The sequence below is a fragment of the Theropithecus gelada genome, chromosome 12, assembly GCF_003255815.1.
Source record: "Theropithecus gelada isolate Dixy chromosome 12, Tgel_1.0, whole genome shotgun sequence".
NCBI classification, from domain to species: domain Eukaryota; kingdom Metazoa; phylum Chordata; class Mammalia; order Primates; family Cercopithecidae; genus Theropithecus; species Theropithecus gelada.
This window is the reverse complement of record NC_037680.1, coordinates 104,556,670-104,583,732: the sequence shown is the minus strand read 5'-3', so window position 1 is coordinate 104,583,732 and position 27,063 is coordinate 104,556,670. Positions and strand designations below refer to the sequence as shown.

The window sequence follows — 27,063 nt, the reverse complement described above, 5'->3', positions numbered from 1 at the left end:
GCAACAAGAGTGAAACTCCCTCTAAAAAAAAAAAAGAGTTAGTTAAATTAGGATGAGATCATGCCGCAGTAGGGTGGGCCCTAATTCAATACGTGCATATAAGAACGGGCCATATAGACACAGACACGCACAAGGAAAACCATGTGAAGATCAGAGCAGAGCTCAGGGTGCTGCTTCTCCACATCAAAGATGGCCGGCAAACCACCAGAAGCTACAGGAACTGTGGAACAGCTTCTTTCCCATGGCCTCAGAAGGACCTGACCCTGATGACACCTTGACCTCTGACCTCTAACCTCCACAACTGTGACACAATAAATTTTGGTTGTGTAAGCCACTCAGTTTGTGCTACTTTATTATGGAAGCCCTAGCAAACTGCTTATTGTATGTCTATTTTATGTTTATTTTATGTCTGTAGGTCAAGAGGAGGCTTCTCCCTCATCTCTGCTACCAAGCACGTCAGCTCCCAAGCTGATCACAGCCATGCTCTCAATAGAGACTTGAAGCTGCTGTTCGCCATACCCCAAATTACTGACCTAGATGGAAAACACCTGCTCTGAATAGACTGATCACAACCAATCAAGTTAGATATGAGGCCACCCTGCCCGACTCATTCCTGAGTTGAGTTCTTCACAAGCTACATTGGCTGAGAATCCAGTATGCCTCCCAATCACTGTGGCACGAATATGACAGAAAACTCGGATTAGAATAGTGGGAGAAAGGGCTTATATTTCTCCTTAATATCCAAGAGGGTACTGAAATCAGAAAAATGAATGTATTATGTACTTAGCAAACTGGAATCTTTGATAAACACAGAAATTTGTTTCATTGCTAAAAATTAGATACAAAAAGAGAATCTTACCATGAGCCGGATTTGTTAAGTGCAACATTAGTCAGTGGCAATATATGTGCTTTGAGAACCTTCAGTGAAAGAAAACACCATTTTTTAGACTCAAGCCAAATTAAATTTAATTTGTTAGTTATAACTTCAAACCAATGAAGACATTCAATTTTGTCTTAATTATACATCAGATTTACCTTTAGACAGTGCTATGTGGCATCTTATTGATAGCACTAAGTGTTACCAATTAGTGCTATGTGGTATCTTATTGATGGCACTAATTGGTAACATTTTCTTTTACATATGGCATGTGGTTTGTACATATGTATAGACTGGGTATATAGGCAATACACTAAATATGTTTCAATAAAGATTTGACAATGTATTATTACTTTATGAATCCTGGAGCTCCTTTAGAGTCAGAATATGTCTTCTTTATCTTTCAATCCCTACAACATCTAACACACAGTGAATGTTACATAAATATTTGTTGAATGCATATACATAGATTGGACAGTCTATTAAGAGTGATTGGCTGGGCTGGGACAGTCCAAGTTATGTCTGTTACCAAAATGTAACCATTAATAGCATGTACTTTCACTATCAAAAATATTCCCTTTGGAGAATAAATTATGAGACATGCTTGTTATATAGCTCATATTTGAAATTAAACAGTGCCACCTGCTGGACAAAGAAATGTTACACGACTATAATTTCTTCCAGAAGCAAATGCCTGGATATTTTGTATCAGGTGAGTATATAACTAATAATTATATTTTATTATCATAATTATATTTAAATCATAAAAGATAAAAGCAGTGTAATATGAAGTAATTCTAAGATAATGACAAAGGAAAATTAAAAGCTTTTCTTGAAGTACTAAATGACTATATTTGCTACATTTAATCATCAAAAAAACTATTTATAAAGCATATTTACATCACATTAAAATTATATGTCATACAAATAAATAATTTACTGAAATATGGTTTAGTTCACATGAAAGCAGAAAATATGAAATGTTGATTTGTCATAAAACACAACTTCTTAATGTTACTTTAACTAGAAAAAAGCTTTACTTATTCCATAACTTAAAAGTATCTTAATAATAATAACCCTTTAAATTTATCATTACATGAGGAGCTGAAATCTTTATTTAATCTCTCAAGAAATAAGTGTTTTGGATTTCACTCATTCATTTAACAAATAATTATTGGGACAATCTTAGCAAACATGTGAGGCACTACAGTCAATCACTGACATGCATTTTTCATGAAAAAATATTTTTAGGGAAAGAAAAATAAAATATCAATCATTTCACTGAAATTCTTCTATCTGATATTTTTGTAAATCCATTACCTTAAAAAGATAGAATGTGTGATTGCTGTGCTGGCCGAGTTTCTCTTGTAACCTCTGTATCAAAAGTTTGACTTGCTCTGTTCGTGAAGCTGTGATTAGAGGTTCTGCCTTCTGGATTTCTTCTACTAAAGCACTGACATCAGTACTGAAATTCACCCAAAAACAAGTTTCTTTTATTTTATGTCAAAATTTGCATGTATCTTTATTACATGAAGAATTGATTGTATTGTTTCATAAAGCACACTTATAAAATGTCAAAAACATCATTATCTTTCCCAAGAGATATCGGGGGGGGGGGTGTGGGGGGATCACATAAGTCAGTAAATAGATGATGGCAGGAAAGCAAGAAGCTTATAGATGATGGCAGGAAAGCAAGAAGCTTGGAATTTCTAAAACACATTTTTCCAAAGCTAAGGCTTGTTTCACGGAGGCTGTGCCAAGAGTCTAATGTTCTCACCTAGTATTGTGGTTTGAATGTTTGTGTCCCCTCTAAAATTCATGCTGAAACATGTTCACCAATGTCACAGCATTAAGAGGTGGGGCCTGAATAGGTAATTAAGTCACAATGGTGGAGCCCTCCTGAATGGGATTAGATGCCCTGATAACAAGGCTTGACAAAGAGAGTTCATCCCTTTTGCCCTTCTGCCCTCTGCCATGTGAAGACACAGCATTAAGATGCCATCCTGGAAGCAGAGTGCTGCCCTCACCAGACACCAAACCTGGGGGGGCCTTGATCTTGGATTTCCAAGACAGAACTGTGAGAAATAAATAATCCCGTCTCAGGTCTTTTTTGTTATAGCAGCACAAAACGAATGAAGACACCTAGGAAGGCCTAGTCCGTACTAGTTCTGAACATGAGCTCTTTTTCCTTCTTTCCTGTCTCTTTTGAATGAGCATGTATTGAATGTTCCCAGCATCATACTTTTCACTTTACACATGTTCTCTTATTTAATCCTGTAACAATTTGCTAGTGTAATGCTTTTATCGTAATTATTTTACAGATGAAGAAACTGAGGTTCAGAAAGATTTGATTTAAAATATTTTTAGGAAAAGAGAAAAATGCCTAACCCATAAATTTAAAGAATCATAAGACTAATATTAATATTTATTATGGACTAAAATATTATTTCCCTGAAAGATAACTGGTCTGAAAAATATACAGATAGATTCAAATTTCCTCTAGTATTCAAATAATTCACAGAAATTCTGAAAATGTTGCTGGTGCAGAATAATATTCGTTCAAAAAAGGTTTCAATGTATATACACCATGAAGCATCCAAAATAGAGCCATCTTACAAGTCCTGTCACACACGTGTCTAGAAGATGCACTATGCAGGTTCCCCCACCTTTAAGAAAGAACTCAGGCCCAGCGTCAGGCTTGGAGCTTTGTTGCCTGACAGCTTCTAGCTGCAGCTCTTTCAGGCTGCACCTTGGCATTCCAGGCCAGGGCTGCCTCTTCTCTTGGGGCTCTCCGTCCACCGCTGAGCAGGGGCAGAGCAAGAGCCTGGCCTTTTCTCCCTGTGAGGCATTCCTCTAGCTGGCAAGTCTTGCTCCTGAGCTCCTCCAGATTGGCAGAGATTCTGTTGTCCTGTCTCCTTCATTGAGGTCAGATGGCTCCTCCTGCCTGATCCTGCTTCATGCCCTGGACTGTCACAAGTGTCACTGCCCAATAAACCTTTGACTCACCCACCTCTGTCTCAGTATCCACTTCCCATGAATGTGGCCCCTGATAAATATCCCCCTCTTCATCCCATCAACAAACATTAAGCTCCAGTTTTGTGCAAGGCACTGAGCTAGGAACCTGCTCATTCAGTTGACATTTATTGAGTTGGTACTATTGGTTTAGCACTGGGTGTGTAAAAGATATGGTCCCAGCTCTCAAGAAACATAATCTATTAGCGTAAGAGTGAATATTTTGAACAAAAATGAACCAGGGACCATCCATAATAATGACTTGGATAAACCCTGAGATATTCCATCGTCAAAATGATAATTAATTTCACAAGAATTAAAAGGGTAAAAATGCTCCTTTGAAAAGTTTTTAATCACTTGTATAAAAACAGATTTCCTTGCAAGATCCAAATTAACCAGATAACCTAAACACTCCAACTCTGTAGGATTTTCATGCAATAATTCCAGCATGTCATCTACGGTGCCAGTGTTTTCACAGGCACAATACTTCCAGATTCTTGCAAAAACTAGAAATAAAATTCATACTTTTCTGAGACATTTATTTACTTTCTCCTATCACCAAAAGGTCATGTTTATGAGTGGCTAATGCCTTACATCTCCTCAGGAAAGCATAGCACGATTGAGTGACTATAGCTAATATGAAGCCCTTCAAAGCGTTGAGTGCCTGGAGTCAGAGCCCACAAGTCCTTTTTGAAATCACCTAATAATTCGTACTTTTAAAATATAAAAATCTGTGGTTTTGCGGACTGTCTAGCTGGAGGTTATTCTCTCATATAGAAGCTTATCTGTACCACTTGTGTGATATCCGATGCTGCATAAGTTGTTTCTCAAACTAGACAAAAAGCCTATCAAGTCTAGGGGTTATGATTCATACCTTTATAGCCTCTTATAGAATCTAACCCAGATTAGATTCTTAAATATATGTTGAAGGCACATGTACATGATTGCTGACTAAATAAACAAATGTCTAACAAAGAAACTTTCTGCATGCTAGCATAATCACACAAATCAGTAACATGTTCCATTTATAAAAATTACAGGTTGGGTTTGATATTAGGCCTCACTGTTCCTGAAAATAACAAAGACTGTTGTATTCAATGACACTATCTGTGCCACTGTTTATTCTTTGACTTTAAAAAAAAAAAATCAATTGACTACCTTTTTTGTGCCAAGCACCTGAAATAAGACTTGGACCCTACATAGACCACCATTCTCTGAGCCATGCCCCAACCCCACCCTAGACAGGTGTTCCCAGAATCACCAAACCTCTCAAGTGGCAGCAGCTCCAGGATTGAGAGAGCCCCTGTCTCATCAGCTATGGTGCCAAGTGGACTCATTACAAAACTAGAGAGTAGCCCATATCAGACAGGTCCTTTTGCTTACAGTCTCAGGCCACAAACCTAAAACACAACATTTTTGTTTTGTTTCTTCTGCAATTTTCACCCATTGAGATTATTTTCACCTTATCTGAACTTAGGCTCTCACAGGATAATCACTAGCCTGACTCTCTCTTGAAGTAGGATTTTTGTTTGTTTGTTTGTTTGTTTACAAAGACAGGGTCTTGCTATTTTGTGTTGCCTGGGTTGGTCTTAAACTCCTAGCCTGAAGTGATCCTCCTGCCTTGGTCTCCCAAGGTGCTGGGATTACAGGTGTGAGCCACCACACTTGGCCTTGGCCTTGAAGTGGAGTTTTGTATGAGATTTCTTTTTTTTTGAAGACAGAGTCTCACTTTGTCACCTAGGTTGGAGTACAGTGGCGCGATCTCAGCTCACTGCAACCTCTGCCTCTTGGGTTCAAGCGATTCTCCTCCCTCAGCCTCCTGAAGAGCTGGGACTACAGGCATGCGCCACCATGCCTGGCTAATTTTTGTATTTTTAGTAGAGACAGGGTTTCCCCATGTTGGCCAGGTTGGTCTCGAACTCCTGACCTCAGGTGACTGTGCTGCCTTGGCTTCCTAAGGTGCTGAAATTACAAGTGTGAGCAACCATGCCCAGCTATTTGCATTAGATTTCCTAAAGAGAATGAACTCTGGGCATTATTACATCACAAGGGTTTCCTCTGGGCTCATACCAAGCTTCAGTAATAGCGATTAGGGCTCCTTGTTTTTGCCCCATGGCAATTAATGAGGAGGAACATATGCAGTCAGCCCAAAGAAGTATTTAATAAGAAAATAACAGGCTCAGTAACATTCTTAAAACTCAGTAACAAGTACTTCTCAAAAATGTAAAGGTCACTGGCTGGGCGCAGAGAATCGCTTGAACTCAGGAGGCGGAGGATGTAGTGAGCTGAGATCATGCCACTGCACTCCAAACTGGGCAACGAAAGCAAAATTTCGTCTCAAAAAAAAAAAAAAAAACAAGAAGAAGAAAGTAAAAGTCAGCAAAAATAAGGGAAGTCTGAGAAACAGTCGCAGCTTAGGGAAGCTTAAGGACACATGATGGCTAAATGTCATGTGGGACTCTGGATGGAATCCTGGAACAGAAGTAAGGAATTAGGGAAAAACTAAGAAAAACTGAATAAAGTGGGCTTTAGCTAATAATTATGTATCACACTGGTTCATTAATCCTAATAAATGTACCTCACTAATCTAAGATGTTAACATCAGGGGAAACTGGGTGTGGAAACTCTACCTTCACAGCCTCTCTAAAATTATAAAGTAAAAGGTTTATTTTTTTTAAGACCTTAGAAAAAAAGAAAAGAGCGATGACCCTTTTCCCACTTCCTCTTCATTCAGCAAGAGCCTCAGCTACAACTCCCTGAAACAAACAGAAACTGATACACCACAGAAGAACAATTTTTTAAAAACAATGTATTATCTGCAGTTTATGCAGTTCATCCACACATCACTCTGTGTCAAGGCTTTCCCAGTGAACATTTACTTGTTGAATCCTACAGCTAACTCACCTGGGACCAAGATCAAGCAAATCTATCGACTTCGTCTTTAATTCTCCATGTTTTTCATATTCCAACATAATTCCTATAGAAATAAACAAACATGTTATAAAAACACTTACGATGACCACCTATGTCAAAAGTTAACCTACATTGCCAGTTTTTTCCATTTTTATGTTTTAAATTTTTAATTTTTTAACAAAACATAAGCAGTGATATCTAGTTCTAAAACAAGATCATGTAGACACACTTTTCCCTGGTCCTTCCCTCTAAATTTAACTAAATACCCTTGAAATTGTCCAGCAGACAATGATAAAATAATAGAAAGACGAATGGAAGAAGGTAGACTGGCTATGGGTTTCAGGGCTTGAGGAATGACTACATGGTGAGATTCCTGGATTTTCTTTTTATCACTGCACACCACACCCCAAAACTAGGACAAGAGGGCCCTAATCCTTGCCCCACAAATGAGGCCCCTGCAAGCAGTTTGATCCCGTAGTGGAAGCTTGGAGCTGGTCCAGTTCCCATTGCACAGGCTGGGCCCCAGCAGGCAGTCGGATCTGGCTGCAGCCCCATCAAGAAAGTCCTGGGACCTCCCAGACCCCGCTCCACAGCCAGACCTTTGGTGGATGGTCCTCTCCACTTGCAAAAGGGGCAACAGTGACATCCAGGGATGTCTCAGACCTCACTCCACAACTAGGCACTGAGGCAGCCTTAGCAAAGCTCTGCGTCTCCCTGTCTTCCAGCCAGCAGCACAATCAGGCCACAAAGTGACCACGAAGATCACTCAGTGACCCCAGGTCTACTAGGGAAGTACCTTCTGCCCCCTGCAGGTGGCGCCAGCAGTGACTGAGCAGGAGCCTCAGCAGTACCCGAAAAAACAAAGGACAGTAACGTTGCAAGGGCCTAGGAAACTACACCGACACCATTGGAACTAACGCTCGCAAAAGTAGCCCAAGAACACATATGCCAAATCTAAGCAGATTTCGCCAAATTAGAAGGTTTAGACAGGATCAAGGATCCCTGTAATAATCAAAATGTCTAGGATACAATTTTTTTTTTTTTTTTTTTTGAGACGGAGTCTCGCTCTGTCGCCCAGGCTGGAGTGCAGTGGCGCGATCTCGGCTCACTGCAAGCTCACTGCGATCTCGGCTCACTGCAAGCTCACTGCGATCTCGGCTCACTGCAAGCTCCACCTCCCGGGTTCACGCCATCCTCCTGCCTCAGCCTCCCGAGTAGCTGGGACTACAGGCGCCCACAACCGCGCCCGGCTAGTTTTTTGTATTTTTAGTAGAGACGGGGTTTCACCGTGGTCTCGATCTCCTGACCTTGTGATCCGCCCGCCTCGGCCTCCCAAAGTGCTGGGATTACAGGCGTGAGCCACCGCGCCCGGCCTTTTTTTTTTTTTGAGACGGAGTTTTGCTCTTGTTGCCTAGGCTGGAGTGCAATGGCACGATCTCGGCTCACCGCAACCTCCACCTTCCAGGTTCAAGCGAATCTCCTGCCTCAGCCTCCCTAGTAGCTGGCGATTACAGGCGCCCGCCACCATGCCCGGCTAATTTTGTATTTTTAATAGAGACAGGGTTTCTTCATGTTGGTCAGGCTGGTCTCGAATTCCCGACCTCGGGTGATCTGCCCGCCTCGGCTTCCCAAAGTGCTGGGATTACAGGCATGAACTACCATGCCAATTTTTTGAAAATCATCTATTATACCAAGGACAATCAACAAACACCAATACCAAGATGAATCAGAGGTTGGAATCATCTGACGAGGACTTTAAAGAAGATATTATAAAAATCCTTCAATAATCATTTACAATTTAACTTGAAACAAATGAAAAAATGGAAAATCCCAGGAAATATTTATTAAGCCAAATGAGGATTATAGAACTGAAAAATATGATAACAAAAATAAAAAACTTGCTAAGTGGTGGGGGGAGGGGGGAGGGATAGCATTAGGAGATATACCTAATATAAATGACGAGTTAATAGGTGCAGCACACCAACATGGCACATGTATACATATGTAACAAACCTGCACGTTGTGCACATGCACCCTAGAACATAAAGTATAATAAAAAAAATAAATCAATTTTAAAAAAAGAAAAAAAACTTGCTAAGTGAGTTCAAAAGTAGAGATGACAGAGAATAGAATCCGTGAACTTGAAGATGGATCCATAGAATATATTCCATCTGAACAGCCCAGCACTAATAAAAACTGGACAGAGCCTCCTAACCACTTTAATTCTACTACCTCTGTCTGTGGATATAAACTAGTACATCTCAAAAATTTGGCTTCAGGATCACCTTACACTCAAAAATTATTTAGGACACCAGAGAGTTTTTGGGTTTTTTCCATTATTAAAAACTAAAATTGAGAAATTTTTAAATATGTATTAAGTAAAATAACAATAATTCATAGCATGTTCTTTTTATAAAATTTTTGTAAAAATAACTATATTTTCATGACCCTAAAAAGAGTAAGAAGAGTAGCACTGTTTTATACTTTCGCAAATCTCTAATATCTGGCTTAAGACACTGGATTCTCATCTCTGCTTCTGCATTCAAGCTGCTGTTAAATATTTTAGAAAAGTATAAGAAAAGAATGTATTCAGACACTGATTTGTAGTTGAAAATGAAGGAGTATTATAATTGCCCTTTTATATCATTGTGAACATTTTTTATATTATATTAAAACTCAACAAATGGTAACTTCTTAAAATTAGTTGCGATATAGAATCTGAAACCATGTTAGTGAACTTTTCCATATACTTGTATTAAACCCCATTGGTCTATTTCACACTTTCAATGGATCTTTTATTCATGCATGATCCATGCATAATCGTGCACCGAACATTTGAAAAATACTGATCTACTAAGTTATGCATATCTTGTAACTGTTGACATATTTCATCACACAATATCAGAAAGTAACATTTGCCACTGTCACTACCAATTTTTATCATAAGAAAACTCTTACTGTTGGTAAGCTGTCAAGATTATGGTGGTAAACAAAAGTTTTCTGAACCTATACTTTTTGCCTGAAAGCTAAAATATATCACTAGCAAGAAATGCTGGTATTTTTGCTTGAAAGTTGTGGGCTCACATTCTTCATTTTCAAGAAAATGTCTACCAAATGTCTGAGTCTGAAAACCATGTTGTTTCTCAGTCTTTCAAGTAAAAATGCTTTTCCATGAAAAAATGTTGGCTCATCTCGGAACTCAAGTGACCACCTACATTTTCCTTAAGACAACTGTATTAGTTTGTTTTTATATTGCTATAAAGAACTTCCCAAGACTGGGTAATTTATAAAAGAAAGAGGTTTAACTGACTCACCGTTCCTCATGGCTGGGGAGGCCTCAGGAAACTTACAATCATGGTGGAAGGAAAAGAGGAAGCAAGGCACCTTCTTCACAAGGTGGCAGGAAGAGAATGAATGCAGGAGGAACTACCAATTATAAAACCATCAGATCTCGTGAGAACTCACTCACTATCATGAGAACAGCATCGGGGAACCTCCCCTTGATCCAATTACTTCCACCTGGTCTCGCCCTTGACATGTGGGGATTGTGGGAATTATAACTCAAGATGAGATTTGGGTGAGGACACAAAGCCTAACCATATCAACAACTATCAGACTTCACACTAGAGCAGAAGTGCTTTCTTAGTACTTCCTATTTGATCACCTGGAATACTCAAAATACATGCACTCCCATGTTAATGTTTTGCTATATTAATAATTTTCACTGCTTCATCAAGGAAATCCTCAAGCAAAACTAGGTTGTTCTGTTGGGAATTTTGTTTTGTTTTGTTTTTTCCTATTGTGAGTGTGTGTCAGTGAAGAATAAATACAGTGACCACTCTTAGAGTTTGGTGTCACTACCTTGATTTGTAGTAAGGCACCAGCAGTTTCACCTTCCATTGCTTCTGCACCATTAGTGACAACGTCAGCACAGTGTAGAAAAGGAAGTAACATCTTATTGTTACTAGGAAAAATAAGTTTGACCTTGAGACCCTGCTGAAAGTGTTCAAGGGTGCCCGGGAGTCCTCCACAGTTTGAGAATCACTGCTATAGACCATAGTTTGGTATAACAGATATAATTCCAGCAGTATTTCAGATCAAGGGAAAATAGGAAATGTGGCCAAAACACTCTATTTACTTTTCAAAAGCACTGAGCCATTAAGAAAGAATGTGGCAGAGGCCAGGTGCAGTGGCTCACACCTGTAATCCTAGCACTTTGGGAGGCCAAGTGGGCAGATCACTTGAGGTCAGGAGTTTGAGACCAGCCTGGCCAACATGCTGAAACCCCATCTCTAATAAAAATACAGAAACTAGCTGGGCACGATGGCAGGCGCCTGTAATCCCAGCTACTTGGGAGACTGAGGAAGGAGAATCGCTTGAACCCAGGAGGCGGAGGTTTCAGTGAGCCAAGATCACACCACTGCACTCCAGCCTGGGTGACAGAGTCAAACTCTGTCTCAAAAAAAAAAGAAAGAAAGAAAAGAAAAAGAAAAGAAAAGAAAAAGAACATGGCAGAGTTGAAAAGTGTATACTTGGCATCAGATAGATCCTCAACCCCTTACTTCTGCCATGATCTAGCAAATGTCAATTTTCTCATCTATGAACCTACAGTTTGCTCGTTGAGATTAAATAAGATGTATATAAAGCACCTGGAATAAAGTCTTAATGAACAGTGCTTATTTTCTAGCTGTTAATCAAATGCTACCTTGGGGCATATCCTACATGGTCACCTTGTATTACTTAAATTGCATTTATGCCTTCTCTTTCCAGTGAGATTGTAACATCTTGAAGAAGGAAGCATATCCATGTCCTATGCTTCCCTATATTCCCAAAAAGATCCTTCTCAGGGCAAGTCATGATTTAAGCACAGCAGGCCTGTGATTTTTGTTTAGGTTCAAGTACAAGCAACACACTCAGATTCCTCTCTGGATTCCATTTCTCTATCAAAAGTGCCTGCCCTTATCCAGTGTCTTCATGATCTTTCAAAATGCTCTAGCAGTGCTTGTTGAATACCTGAACTAACTGGTAGATGACAGGAAGACCGTCCTCAAATTGCTTAATGCATTTGACATTCTCTGTCCTTATAACATGTGGCCTTTCAGAAATAATCAATACTATAAACAATATATCCTCCTTCCTCAAATATACCCTCTTTAGGTTTTTTTATAAAATCTCTTCTTTCTCTTTTTCCAATCACTTTGTTATTTTTTGTTCTCCTTTGTCCTCTTTTGCCTGACCTTTAAACACTAAGCATCTTTAAACTTCAGGTCTACAGATTCTTCTCTTCTCACCTTACATTCTTTCCCTATATACATTCATCGGTACCATGACTTTAATTACCATCAACATGCTAACTATTAATCGCAAATCTCCAGTCTATATCTCCTCTGAGTTCCAGATACATAGATGTCTCCCTACCACCTCAAAGAGTTCAGGATCTTCTCCTTCAACACTGCTTGTCCTCTGGAGTTTCTACCTCAGAGTCGGACATCACTACCCACTCAGCTGCACAGCTATGATCTCTCGGAAGGAATGTTTCTCAACCCTGTCTTGCTGCACGGATGTGCTGAAACCTAAACAGGAAATCCAAGCAGCTGTTGTGTAACGAATGGCAAGATTTTAGAACAGAAAAATAATGCAAAATGCTTATAATGACTCAAGAAACTGTCCAGAACACTACAACACAGCAAGCAAATGCTACTTAGAGGATAGTTTTGCATAATTTTGTTTTGGTTTTTTCCCCCCAAGAAGTAGTTCCTTTGTACCAAAGACCTGAAACCAAACTCTACTCTCAAAAGCAAACTTAAAAAGAAAAAAAGGAAGATTCTGTGGAGAGTCAACCAGTACTTATTTCCTTAGAGTGAAAAAAAAAAAAAAAGACTGTTCATGTCACATTAAACTTTTCAGCAAAATATGGACATTATAGCATTGTTAAATATTTTTAAACCTAACTGTATGCCACATGTTATAAAAAAGATTTAAGGTGCTTACAAAAGATGAATAGAATACAAAAAGCTAAGACTAGAAGAAGATAAGAAAGAGATACTGTACCCATTGCAGATACAGTTAATGGCAAGATCACACTTATAATTGCAAAGAAAATTACTGAATATCCAAATATAGAATTAACAAGAAATGTGCAAGTCCTAAATGTACTATTGAATATAAAAGAAAATTGTGATAAATGAGGAGACATATTTCTGGATGAGAAAACCCAATGCTGTAAAGATGTCAAATTTATGAAGTTAATGTAATTAAAATGATTTTACTTTTTGAAATGTGAAAATTTACTCGACCGGATATTACAATGAACTATAAAAAAATAAAGTGTGGTTTTGATACAAAATTAGATCAGTATAATAATCATCAATTTTGATCATCCATGCATCAAAATTTAAAAATAAAAGTATATTTCAAGTTAATAGAGAAAGAAGGTATTGTTCAATAAATGATGTGATAATATTTCAAATTAATAGAGAAAGAATGTATTGGTCAATAAATGATGTAATAATCAGTTGGATTTTTTGAAAACTTAATAAAATAGATTTCTGCCACATACAATGTACAAAAATATTCCAGGTTGATTACAAATTTTAATATTAAAAATAAAATATAAAATATTCTAGATAATACAATGTATTTGTCTCTTAGTGTCTGTAATCACCTTTGTAAGTACATGAAATACAATAGCTATAAAAGAAAAAATTGACAAATTTGTCTAAAATAAATTGTAAGCTTCTGTACAATAAAAGATGCCACAAAGTTAAAGGCAAATAATAATCAGCAAAGAAGTTTGAACCATAAACACAAAGCTTTAAGAACTTAATATAAAGAACTCCAAAATTGATTTTTAAAAAGAAAATTGGACAAAAGTCAGGAGCAGTCAATTTACAAAGACAGAAAATGATCAATAAACAAACCAAAACAAAAAGTCCCTAACTTCATTATTAAGAAAAAATACAAAACAGAATAGACATAAATTTAACCCATCAAATTAGCAAAGATCACAAAGACTGATAATATTCAACATCAGCAGCTTGAAGACACAGGCACTCTAACGTGTCAGGTGGCTCCTTTCAAGTCATGATCACATCTTCAGGGGGATGAGGCTGATCTTAGCTATTCCTTGATGCATTTTCCATTATTTGGCTATACACAAATATTTTATTAAAGAGAAGCCAGGCGCGGTGGCTCATGCCTGTAATCCCAGCACTTTGGGAGGCCGAGGCGGGCAGATCACTTGAGGACAGGAGTCCAAGACAAGCCTGGCCAACATGGTGAAACCCTGTCTGTACTAAAAATGGAAAAAATTAGCCAGGTGTGGTGGCATGCCTGTAATTCCAGCAACTTGGGAAACTGAGGCACGAGAATCGTTTGAACCCAGGAGGCAGATGTTGAATGAGCTGAGATTGTGCCATTGCACTCCAGCCTAGGCAAAAATAAATAAATAAATAAATAAATAAATTTAAATTTAAAAAGTAAGAGAAAAATAAGAAAATAGAAAAAATGACAGGGATTGACATCTTTTCTTTTTCATTTTGTTAGAGTCTGAGTCTTGCTCTGTTACCCAGGCTGCAGTGCAGTGGTACAATCAACACTCACTGTAGCCTCGAACTCCTGGGGACCCATGCCATTCTCCTGCCACATCTTCTTGAGTAGCTAGGACTATAGGCACATGCCGCTATGCCCAGCTAATTTTTTAATTTTTTGTAGAAACAAGATCTCACTATGTTTCTCAGGCCGGTCTTCAACTCCTGGGCTCAAGTCATCCTCCTGCCTCAGCCTCTCAAAATGCTGGGATTAAAGGCATGCACCACCATGCCCAGTTGATCAGCATTATCAGAATATAAATCCTTGAAGATCAAGATTGCTACAAAGCTATTTGAAAATTCAAGAAAGATACATACTTTAAACATACAAAGTCTGTATCAATGCAAGACACCATTATCATCAAGGGAGTGTTTCTTTCTGTACTATAATTTTAGATTTTTTGCATTATATATAAGGGTATTTAATATGTGCTATTAATTATTGAGGAAATAAATGCTTGCATAAATAAATGATGTACACAATGAATAAGCAATATAATAATAATCTGTAACGCAGAGAAAGGTTGGAAAGAATTAGCACCTGGCAGTACACAGAGTATGATCTAATACCCTAAGGAAATGCATTTTTAACATTTTAGCAGATAAGTTAACAAACGTCTGCTTTCTTTATTCACTACTTGTTTGTAATAAAGTAAAAAGTTCAAAGTCTTTAAGCTGACTACTAAAAATTCTTTGGGATGCTGTACAAATAGATCTAGAAAATAAAGTACAAAATTTAAACATGTACATTTGACTGCTTCACTGTGACAAAACCTCTAGGCCAGGGGTCCCCCCACCCTACTGGGCGGTGGACCAGTACCAGTCTGTGGCCTATTAGGACCCGGGCCACACAGCAGGAGGTGAGCAGCCGGCGAGCGAGCATTACCGCCTGAGCTCGTTCAGCCTCCTATCAGATCCGCAGAGCATTAGACTCCCATAGCAGCACGAATCCTATTGTGAAGTGTGCATACAGGGATCCAGGTTGCACACTCTTTATGCGAATCTAACTAATGCCTGATGATCTCAGGTGGAACCGTTTCATCCCGCAACCATACCCCTGGTCTGTGGAAAAATTGTCTTCCACGAAACCAGTCCGTAGTGCCAAAAACGTTGTGGAATTTTGATCTAGGCAATATGTTCATCCCTCTCACGATTAGTGAGCTCCAATATGAGCAAAAGGCTGTGATATGTGTCCTGAAGAATAAAAACAGAAAACAAAGAGTCTAGGAGTAGTGGCTCACGCCTATAATCCCAGCACTTTCAGAGGCCAAGGCAGGTGCATCACTTGAGGTCAGGAGTTTGAGACCAGCCCGGCCAACATGGTAAAACCACGTATCTACTTAAAATACTAAAATTAGTTGGGTATGATGGCACATGCTTGTAATCTCAGCTACTCGGGAGACAGAGGTAGAGGTTGCAGTAAGCCAAGATTGTGCCACTGTATTCCAGCCTGGGTGACAGAGCAAAACTGTGTCTCAAAAATAAAAATTAAAAATTAAAATAAACAAAGATGCTGCCAGAAATACATGCTTTTCTTCAGTGATTGCTTCCCATCGTATCTTAATAATCTTGATTTTCCCTTGATTGTGCATTATTCAACAAATCTAATTCCCAAAACACTTAGGTAACGAAGCTTCTATTCCTCAAATTCTTCAATACATTAAAAGGGCATGCTTCAAATGATACTAGTATTCTTTACTTAGAATATATATTCAATCAACAGAAATCCTTAAAGTGCTCAGAATGTTAACTAGATTAGTTAATGTTGACTTAATTCCTTCTCCTGGTCAAAGAACTATGGACTTCACACAATAAACAAAATACAAAAATTGTCACAACTGAGTCAGCTGAAAAGCACATAGTCAACACCCACTTTTCCCAAAGCAAAGAGCTTATGAATTAATAAATGTGACCAAGATGGAAAGGAATGTCCCATGTTTGGTTAGCCATGTTACTGGCATGTACATTTACCCTTTGGGAATGTAGGTAGGGAGAGGGATAATTCAGTAGATAGCAGCAAGACAATGCCCCTGACCTATACGTTATCCAAAAGAAAGTGGGAGGGTGAAAATTAGAGGATTGGGAGGCAAAACAAAACTGCTCCATATGCAGAAGGGATAAAGGTAGCACGGGAATGATTCAGTGGAACGATTTTTTCCTATCTGATAATGCTATTATTGAAACACCCACCTTCTATTCAGTAGTATCTTGGAAACTTGCGTATGATTTGGCTCACCAAAGATTGGAATTCAGAAATTAAATGTCAAGCACGCTAAGTAATATGACCTCATTACAAGATAGGCATTAAGGCAATAGTCGCAAGCATGAGTCAAGAGAATTATGTGAGCCTAAGATCGCTACAAGAATCCTAGGCTTGGCCGGGCCCGGTGGCTCATGCCTGTAATCCCAGCACTTTGGGAGGCCAAGGTGGGCAGATCATGAGGTCAGGAGATCCAGACCATCCTGGCTAACATGGAGAAACCCCGTCTCTACTAAAAATACAAAAAAAAAAAAAAAAAATTAGCCAGGCGTAGTGGTGGGTGCCTGTAGTCCCAGCTACTTGGGAGGCTGAGGCAGGAGAATGGCATGAACCCAGGAGGCAGAGCTTGCAGTGAGCCAAGATCAGCCACTGCACTCCAGTCTGGGTGACAGAGCTAGACTCCATCTCAAAAAAAAAAAAAAAGAAAAAAAAAAGAATCCTAGGCTTTTAGAGCTGAAGTAGATCAAAGATCGCTTATCTGGCCCTTTCACATTTCAAGAAGAGTTTGAGGCATTCTGCTTAACACACATCATCTCATTAAACTCCCTTATTCAACAAAAACATTAATGTCATTTTACGCACCAGGCTCTCCTCTGGGTGCTAGAGATAAGGAGTAAACAAAATAGACAAAGTTTCTACCTTCATCAATCTTTTATTCTCAGTAAGCAAAATAAATGAGTAAAATAATGATGAGTTGGAAAAAGATAGCCCCAAGGAGAAAAGACAAACCAGGGAAAGGGGCTGTGAAATATCATGGGAAGAAGATAGAAATGTTCAGAAAGGAGTCATCTAAGTCTTCACTTTACACACTGTTGAGGAAAGAGTTTAAAAAGTTGGGGCACTAGCGATACAAATGTCCAAGGGTAGGTTATTCAAGGCAGAAAGAACAGCAACTGCAGACCCTGGGTGGGAACACCTCTGCCCCATCCAAGGAACACCAAGGAGAGGAGTGTTGCTGGAGGGAAAAGTCGAAAGTGGTGAGGTCAGGGAAGCAACAGGGGGTGAGATTTTGCAGGGCCTTGGGGATCACGGCCCTTTTACTTGAAGCGAGCTGCGAAGCCACTGGAGGGCTGGAGCAGAAGAGTGACATGGTCATATTTATGCTCTAACAGAACGACCCCATTGCCATATAGACTGAAGAGGGGCAAAGGTGGAAGGAAGCTTTCAAGCTGAAAAGAATGGTACCAGTCAGATAGGAGAAATTGTTGAATTCTGCATATATTTTGAGGGCAGGACCAGCAGGATCTGTTAGTGGATGTGGAGGTGAGAGAGAGGAGACAAGGAAGAGTCCAAAATGTCTGACATGAGCAAGTGGAGAAATGGAGCTGCAATTTGCTGAGATGGGGGAGACCATGGGAGACCCCCATCTGAGATGTATGGTGGACATTCAAATGAATGTGTCGGGTGGGCAGTTAGGTACTCAGGACTATGTGGGATGGTTTGTTTTTTGTTTTTTTGAGACAGAGTCTCGCTCTGGCACCCAGGCTGGAGTGCACTGGTGCAATCTTGGCTCACTGCAACCTCCACCTCCCAGGTTCAAGCAATTCTCCTGCCTCAGCCTCCTGAGTTGCTGGGATTACAGACCTGCACCACCACACCTGGCTAATTGTGTTGTATTTTTAGTAGAGATGGGGTTTCACCATGTTGGGCAGGCTGGTCTCAAACTCCTGACCTCAGGTGATCCGCCAACCTCAGCCTCCCAAAATGCTGGGATTACAGACGTGAGCCACTGCGCCCAGCTTCAGGATAGTTTTTAAGCCTTGAGAATGGATGAGATTGGCTAGTGTATGAGCGTAGATAGAAAAGGGAAATCCAAGTTTGGGGCTCTGGGGCACTCCAACATTAAATAATCAAAAAGAAGAAGAGGAACCAACAAGATGGACCCAGAAGAAGTGACAGTGAGACAGGAAGGAAAATAGAGTATGTGTCCTGGAAGCCAAAGAAAAGCAGAGCGGTCAAATGGGTCGAATGCTGCTGTCAGGTCAAGGCAGGCAAGGACTGTGGCTTGGCCAGTGGATTAGCAATGGGAATGTCATTGGAGATCTTGGAGTGGGCAGTTTCAGTGGGGCAATGAGGGTGAAAGCATGATAGGAAGGGAGGACAGCACTTGGGGAGAATATTCTTCCAAAAAGGTTTCTTTACTCTGAAGAGAAAGAATCAAATAAGATAAGCAGCTGGAAGGGTCTAGTAGACCTGTGAAGTGGTGCTGTTGTCACCATGCACCCACGCTTTGATAGAATAAAACAAATTGCCCAAGTTTTTTTTTTATGGTATATGTTGAGAATCAGTTATTCTGAACCCAGAGCCCACATTCTTAACCTACGCTCCACAACAAAGGGATGAAAGCAAGAACTTCATTTATTGGTACACCTATGGGAACCAGCACAGGCCTATGGGCAAAAAGAGCCAAAAGAAAATTATGGAATACTTAAAGGAAACAGACTATTAGTCTTAATTTTTAATTTTCTATATACTATATACCTATGCCTATTTTAAATTTTGTAGATACTCTCAGCCTGGTGCAGTGGGTCACACCTGTAATCCCAGCACTTTGGGAGGCCAAGACAGGTGGATCACTTGAGGTCAGGAATTCATGACCAGCCTGGCCAACATGGTGAAACCCCGTCTCTACTAAAAATACAAACATTAGTTGGGCATGGTGGTGCACACCGGTGATTTCAGCTACCTGGGAGGCTGAGGGATGAGAATCGTTTGAATCCAGGAGGTAGAGGTTACAGTGAGCCAAGATTGTGCCACTGCACTCCAACCTGGGCGACAGAGCAAGACTCTGTCTCAAAAATTAAATAAATTACTTAATTACATAAAATAAATTTCTCTAGACACTCTCATGTATATATATCTTTCTCATGTTATTTTAACTGGAATTCTATGATGGAGAAAATGAGTGTGTTTTCTACAAATGTCAACTTCCCATTGGAGAAAGCAGCTGTCCAGGATTGGTCTTCCAGGGAGGCAGAAGCAGCATCCCTTAAGATTTTCAGTATTTATTCTCAGTAATTTCCATACCTGACCTCTCATCAAACACATCCATTTATCCATACATTCATTCAACAAACATTCCTGATCTCCTATGTCCCCAAATCTCTTCTAGAAGCTGGGGATGCTACAATGATAAAAAAAAAAAAACACTAAGATCTTAGTTCTCATGAAGTTTACATTAAATGGGAAAGAGGCAGACATTTGAAACATAACAAGTAGAGTTTTGGATGCTGACAAATATAATTTTAAGCACTTTATGGCATAGAGTAAAATCAGCACAGGCTACTTCAAATAGGTGGGAAAGTCTCTTCAGGTGGCTGACATCAATTGAAACTGAATAAAGAAAAGGAAGCAGCTTTTCCTAGCTCTAGGGAAAGCTGGGTCCACAAAACAAATGAGTAAAAGACCCTCTCTTAAGTCTTAGAAGAACAAGCTAAAGAAGTTGGAAGTACAGTGAGGGTACACAAGTGAAGTTTTAGAAGTTAACAGTGCAGGATAAGCCAAATCCCACAGGGTGCGGATTGTATTCTCAGCATGGTAGGAAACTATTGGAGATCTTGAACTCAGATTCCACTGGCTCCCAGTGGCAGATGGATTGTAAGAGATGAGGGAGAAAACCAGGAATCTAGTTGAAAAGCCACTGGAATGGCCCAGCCAGAGGGAATGGTGGCTGGAATGGAGGGTTGGACTAGGCTGGCAGCTGGAAGGGATGTTAGACCAAGAAATCTGTGCTATGGAAAGAGGGATAATCTGATGGATTCACAGAATATTTTGGACTTAGAGCTGGCAGAATGGATAAAGCAATGCGGGGGTGGGGGTGGGGGTGGGGTGGAATTAATGATCACAAGAGAGAAACAAAAAGTGACCACCTAGGTTTCTGGCAAAAAACAGGCTGGGTGATGATGCCTTCTACTGGCAGGGCACAGTCTGATGAAGCAGCAGGATTGGGATGGGACTGGAAAAAAGAAATCATGAGATCTCTGTGTGATACCTCATCGGAGATGTTGGATATGTTGCTGGGAAAAGTGAGACATTCAACCTTAAATTCAAGTCCCATCCCTCATAAAGCTATGCTAAACCAAACAGGTCCAAAGTATCTTACCCTCCTTTGAAATCTTTATGACACTTCTATCCAAACTTCACTGGGCAAGTGTATTTGGTTATCTTCTGCCTTGTGGCATGTGTTGCAAATTTTTTTGTTTGGTTGTTTGTTTGTTTGCAGATGTTTCTAATTTAGAAAATGAGTTCCGAATTAGAACCCAAGAATTCCACTTCCATTTCTGTCCCTAACAAGCTGGGTGATCAATGGGTGTCACTTACTCTTTAAAGGTGAACATGTCCTCACCTAAAATTAGAGTTAGGCAAGGATTAGGTAATTAATGTATTGCTTATGTTACTAAGTAATAGTTAAGTAATTTATTCCATAATTACTTCACTCATTGAAATCAAGGACTATGAACTTCGTTAAAGGTTCATAGCACAGAGCACAAAGCGTGTAAGCAGTAGGCACTCAATAAATTCAGAAGGACTGATATGCACAGTCAAGCTAAACTCTTTAAATTCCTAAAAGAGTAATTGTTAATGTTTTGAGGAAGAGTCCAGCATCTGAAGGAATGAGGGGCACAGGTTGGGAAGTGCCCGACTTCCTGTCCCACCTGGGGACCCCGCCGCCCCTCAGTCCCCGTGCCCTCCTCCGCCCCAAACCCTCCCAGTCTGGGAGCCCAGGGTCCCACGTGGGGCTGATGGGCCGGGTTGGCGCGTACCTGGCGGATAATACCGGAGCAGGAAACTCTTGAGCTTCATTTTCTTGCTCTCCTATCCCCGGCTGATGGACTTCGTAGCCATGGAAACGGCTAACAGCAGAGGGACGCGGGCGCGCATGCGCAGGTTGCCCCAAGCGGTCCTGGGACGCAGAGCCGGGAGATCGGTCTCCGCTGGCCGCTGCGGGTGTCCCGGGGCTCCAGTGCTCGGGAGGCGAGTGTTCTGGAGGTGTCTAGAGTGAACGGGGTGGGGGCACCTCGTGTTCTCACTAAGGGCGACCTCAGAGGAGCTAAACATCGCCGGGAACCGACGGCCTAGGCCAGAGCCTGGGCTGCATGCACTATTTTAGCACATTCGTTTCCCAAAAGGAAGGGCAGGAGGAAAAGCCCGCGCTGGTTACCACTCAGAGCCCCAGCCCGTGCCCTGTCCTTGTCCTCCCAAAAGAAAAATGACCTCAACTTAATCTCCTGCGTTTCTTGACTCTGTGCCATACGTTGCACTAAACGCTGTATGCACACATACTCATATAATCCGAACAAGGTGTGAGTTATGTACCACTTCTTAAGGATGAAGTAACTGAGCATTAGAGAAAGTGGAGAACTACCAGAGGTCACAGCCTAAATGGATAGTAGAGGCAGAAATTGAAGGCAGGTGCGTCGGAACCTACACCAGAAAGCCTGCACCTGTACTCTCAACCTGGGCTTAAAACTCTCCAGGCCTTCATGCAGCCTGTCCTATTTCTTGCCAGCATCGTTGTTTGCCTGCCACGTTTCCATCAGGAAACCTGTGGAGAGAAAGAGTCAGCCAGTCAGCTTGTCAATTTCCTTTAAGAAATTTGGCCTAAATCGGAATTTCCCAAACTTAAGTAATTCCTGTGTTATCTGCACAACTAGGAGCCATATCTCGCCTTACCTCTTCCAGAGATCCATACCTAAGTTTTCTTTAAGTTCTTAAAATGTCTCTAGATTGACTCACTTATTTTACTTCACTTTGTAAAATGTAATTTTAAAAATTACCTTTACTTTTACGGTTACTGGCTGTTTACTGAAAATTATATGAAATTCAATTCCACCTGTGAAGTTTTCATTTCTACATTTAAAATTATATGAAATGTTCAGTAAACAGCCAGTAACCGTAGAAGTAAAGGCAATTTCTTAAAGGTGTTGAATTGGTCGTTAAGGGCTGGGCCGTCAGGAACTTGTGCATCCCTCTCAGGGAGACCTGGCCTTCAGAGATGACAGCATTCGGCCCTAGGAGGAGCCTGCTATCTGTCCTCCGTCTTCCCAGCTTGTGCCCCCCCGTGGGGATACAGGACAGTAAGGAGCTAAACAGAACCTGCTGCCTGAATGGGGGAACCTGCATGCTGGGGTCCTTTTGTGCCTGCCCCCCACTCCTTCTATGGATGGAACTGTGAGCACGACATATGCAAAGAGAACTGTGGGTCTGTGCCCCATGACACCGGCTGTCCAAGAAGTGTTCCATGTGTAAATGCTGGCACAGCCAGCTCCGCTGCTTTCTTCAGGCATTTCTACCTGGCTGTGCTGGCCTTGTGATGGATGAGCATCTCATGGCTTCCAGGACTCCAGAACTACCACCGTCTGCATGTACAACTTTTATGCTAGTTGGCATCTGCCTTTCTACACAAAGTTACTATTAATTGCCATTGACCTATTTCCAGAAATACGATTTTAGATATCATGCAAATTTCATGACCAGTAAAGGCTGCTGCTACAACGTCCTAACTGAAAGATGATCATTTGTTAGTTGCCTTAAAATAATGAATACATTTCCAAAATGGTCTCTAACATTTCCTTATAATGCCAACTACTTCTTACCTCTTTGCCCTGCCCTCCCCACAAAAACTACTTCTTTTGTCAAAAGAAAGTCAGCCATATTTCCATTGTGCCTAAGTCCAGTGTTTCTTGATACATATAATTCTACCAAGGTCTTCTTAAAATGTTATTTTAAACAATTGAATTATATCTTCAGATTATTAAAGATTAATCCTAATGTGGACCTTAGGATACAGTTTTGAGTAGAGTTGATAAAAATCAATTAAAATAGTCTCTTTAAAAGGAAAGAAAGCCTCTTTAAGGAGAGGAAACAGAGGGTTGAAGGAATGCAAGTTCATCTGCATGTATGCAGGGAGACTGGTAGAAAAGAGGAAGCAAATGGGAGAGAGAAGTTGGAAAACATAAAATGGGTTACTTGATGGTGATTAGGTGGGTGTAGAGAAGCAAATTAAAAGGCTAAATGGAAGGGCAAGTTTCCATCGTCTATAGGAAGCTATATGAGACAAGGACTCCCATTTTTTTCCCAAAGGTGTTGTAAAAAGAATGAAGTCTCCTTATAAAAATAAAATTATGCCTCAATGTCCCCAACAAGATTGCTTAATAAATTATGTCTCCTCCAAGCTATGCAATTCTTTTAACTGTTATAGAAAATGTTCACAATATTTAGTTGTAAACCAAGTGATAAAACTACATATTGTAAAGTCAATTTTTAAAATACATTGTATATATGTGTATGCACAGTAAAAATAGAAAATATATTGATCTAAAGGCATTGAATTACTATATACTACTATATATTACTATATTACTATATACTAATTACTATATACTGCCACAAAGACTCTGAACCCAAAACCATTCCTTTCTTTGTAAACGAAGGAAGGAAGGAAGGAAGGAAGGAAGGAAGGAAGGAAGGAAGGAAGGAAGGAAAGAAGGAAGGTAGGAAGGAAAGAAGGAAGGAAGGTAAGAAGGAAGGAGGGAGGGAGGGAGGGAGGGAGGGAAATTAGCAACTGTTTGAGATAGTTAAGACAGGCTACAAGATGGAATAGCACCCAACTTAGCCTTCCTACTTGATGTGTTCAGAAGATTGAAAAGATCATTGAGATGGCAAAGCCTTTGCTACTAAGTGACACAATTTAACCTAATATAAACATGCAACACATTTAAAAAAAAAGAAAAATCATCTTTTTCTCACCAGTAGTAAGCATCCCATACTTGGAAAACAGCAAACCATATGAAATCCAAGCTCTCTTCCAGCTCAAACTTTCTCCTAGCCATTAAGACACTCTAGAAGGACTCATGGAGGGAGGGGCAAAGAGTTTGTTCTATAGAAATGAGAAAGTCTTTGGTAGATTTTGGTCACCTATTTATTGCTTGTGCTCATGCCATTTAAAATGCCATCTTTGGGCGGGGCATGGTGGCTCTTACCTATAATCCCAACACTTTGGGAGGCCAAGTTAGGAGGATTGCTTGAACCCAGGAGTTCAAGACCAGCCTGGGCAGCAAGGCAAGATCTAGTCTCTACAAAAAAATTAATTAGCTGGGTGTGGTGTGCGCCCCTACAGTCCCAGCTACTCAGGAGGCTGAGGGAGAGATCACTTGAGTCAGGGATGACATTACCAATAGTGGGATGAACTGACATATATTACCTGATATTACAATGCACTGAAGAGAACACAGCAAGGCCGGGTGCGGTGGCTCACGCCTATAATGGCAGCACTTTGGGAAGCCAAGGTGGGCGGATCACGAGGTCAGGAGATCCAGACCATCCTGGCCAACATGGTGAAATCCCATCTCTACTAAAAATACAAAAATTAGCTGGGCGTGGTGGCGCGTGCCTGTAAACTCAGCTACTCGGGAGGCTGAGGCAGGAGAATCGCTTATACCAGAGAGTCAGAGGTTGCAATGGGCCGAGATCATGCCACTGCACTCCAGCCTGGCAATAGAGCAAGACTCTGAAGAAAAAAAAAAGCAGCAATTCTCTGGAATTCCTGCCCAAAATGAATTACTTGACTCAAATCATAAGGAAACATCAGAGTAAACCAAATTGAGGAAATTGTACAAAATAATCGTTGACAGTCAAGGAAAGAAAAGTCTGAAGAAATATTTGAGATTAAATAAATCTAAAGAGGATGACTAAATGCACTGAGTGATGATAGATCCTGAACCAGAATAATAAATACTTACAAAAGACATCATTGAGACAATGGATGAACTCTGAATAGGGATTGTGGTTTAGATAATCGTGTTATATCGATGTTAAGTTTCTTGACTTTGATCATTGTACTGGTTATGTAAGAGAATGTCCTTGTTCTTAGGAAAAGCATACTGATTTATTTCAAAGTAAAGGGGCATGCTGGCACCCTGATCTCAGACTTCCAGTCTCCAGAACTGTGAGGAAGAAGTTTCTGTAGTTTTTGAGTCACCCAGTCAGTGGTACTTGTTATGGAAGCCTGAACTAAGACATTCCCACCAGGACTTGCCTTGAACAACCAGAAACTAAATAATGAATAGCAGTAATTTTAATCTGCTAAGCCAATCCAGTCTAACACAGTGAAGTCACTCTGGGTTTCAGTTATCCAAGTATGGTCCCCAAACCAGCAGGGTCAGTATCACCTAAGAATTCATTAGCAATGTACACTCTCACCTCCCCCGAGTTCCAACCTACTGAATCAGAAACACTGATGGTAAGGTCCAACAACCCATGTTTAAATGTGCTTTCCTGGTGATTCTAATCACCAGGAAAGCTTGAGAGCCACTGTGCCAGCTTAATAGGTTACACTGACTTGGACAGAATGAAGCAAGTGAAATTGGGCTTCGTCTCCCATGATCAGGTATTTCTGTGTATTCCAGGCAGTCTTCCTTGATTGTCAGGAACAGTAAACTTGTTGTTCAGTCACATGCTCGAATGTAAATGAGACCCAGAAACAATGTGGTAAGAAGCTGGAATTCTCTACATAATTGGGTTTCAGATGCTCCAATGCACTGAGAGAGGACAGTGGACATCAGGCTGAGGGAGGAATCCGAAGGTACCTGGGAGGGTGGGAGTTGGGGAGGGACATAGTCTCTAAAATCAAAATATGTATGGTGGGTGTGGCGGCTCATGCCTGTAATCACAGCGCTTTGGGAGGCCAAGGCAAGAAGATTGCCTGAGCTCAGGAGTTTGAGACCAGCATGGGCAACAGGGTGAAACCTGGTATCTACAAAAACTACAAAAATTAGCCCAGTGTGGTGGCACTTATCTGTAGTCCCAGCTACTCAGGAGGATGGCTTGAGCCTAGGAGTTGGTGGTTACAGTGAGTTTAGATCACACCACTGCACTCTAGTATATCTATATAGCATAGATAAACTATATGGATGTAGTATACCTATACATACATATATATATGGATGTAGTATGTCTATACATACATGTATTTATATTTACAGAGAGAGAGAGAGAAGGAGGAGGAGGAGGGGGGAGGAAGGAGTCAGTCTGGGGGATCCAGAGTCTATATTTTTGGGGCTGGGCAAGGTAAGGGAGGAAGAGTTCCGGCTGCGGCTAGGCTTGGTGGATTCCATTTGGCTCAGCTTCTCCTGGAGAAAGCTGACATCAATGAGATGACTGCATCACTGCTGTTGGGGGCCTCACCGAGAGTAGCAGATAAAAAGAGAGATGCAATCCTCTCCTAGAAAAAAAAAAGACACAGATGCTCAGAGCCAGGCAGGAGCAGTCTGCTGTGCACAGGGTTTAAAGGTAGCCTCGTCACAGCAGGCCCCAGAGCAGAGGAACTGCATCAGGGTGGAGGCCTATGGACCAGACATCGCCATTTACCCTCTTCCTCTGCCTGCCTCCATCCCCACAGCAGGACTCAAAAG

At 40.6% G+C, this 27,063-nt stretch overlaps 1 protein-coding gene across 1 annotated transcript in view; it reads right to left on the bottom strand.

The window, feature by feature from the left end:
- DAW1 (dynein assembly factor with WD repeats 1) overlaps positions 1–22,085 on the bottom strand; it is a 34,732-nt gene extending 12,647 nt beyond the window's left edge. Inside the window, exons 1-4 of the mRNA XM_025403966.1 lie at positions 21,415–22,085; positions 6,794–6,866; positions 2,198–2,342; positions 860–918 (exon numbers count right to left, since the gene is read on the bottom strand). Coding sequence (XP_025259751.1) covers positions 860–918; positions 2,198–2,342; positions 6,794–6,866; positions 21,415–21,454 — 317 coding nt within the window. The 5' untranslated portion in view covers positions 21,455–22,085. The remainder of the gene's footprint in view (positions 1–859; positions 919–2,197; positions 2,343–6,793; positions 6,867–21,414) is intronic.
- Between the last annotated feature and the right edge of the window lie 4,978 nt (positions 22,086–27,063).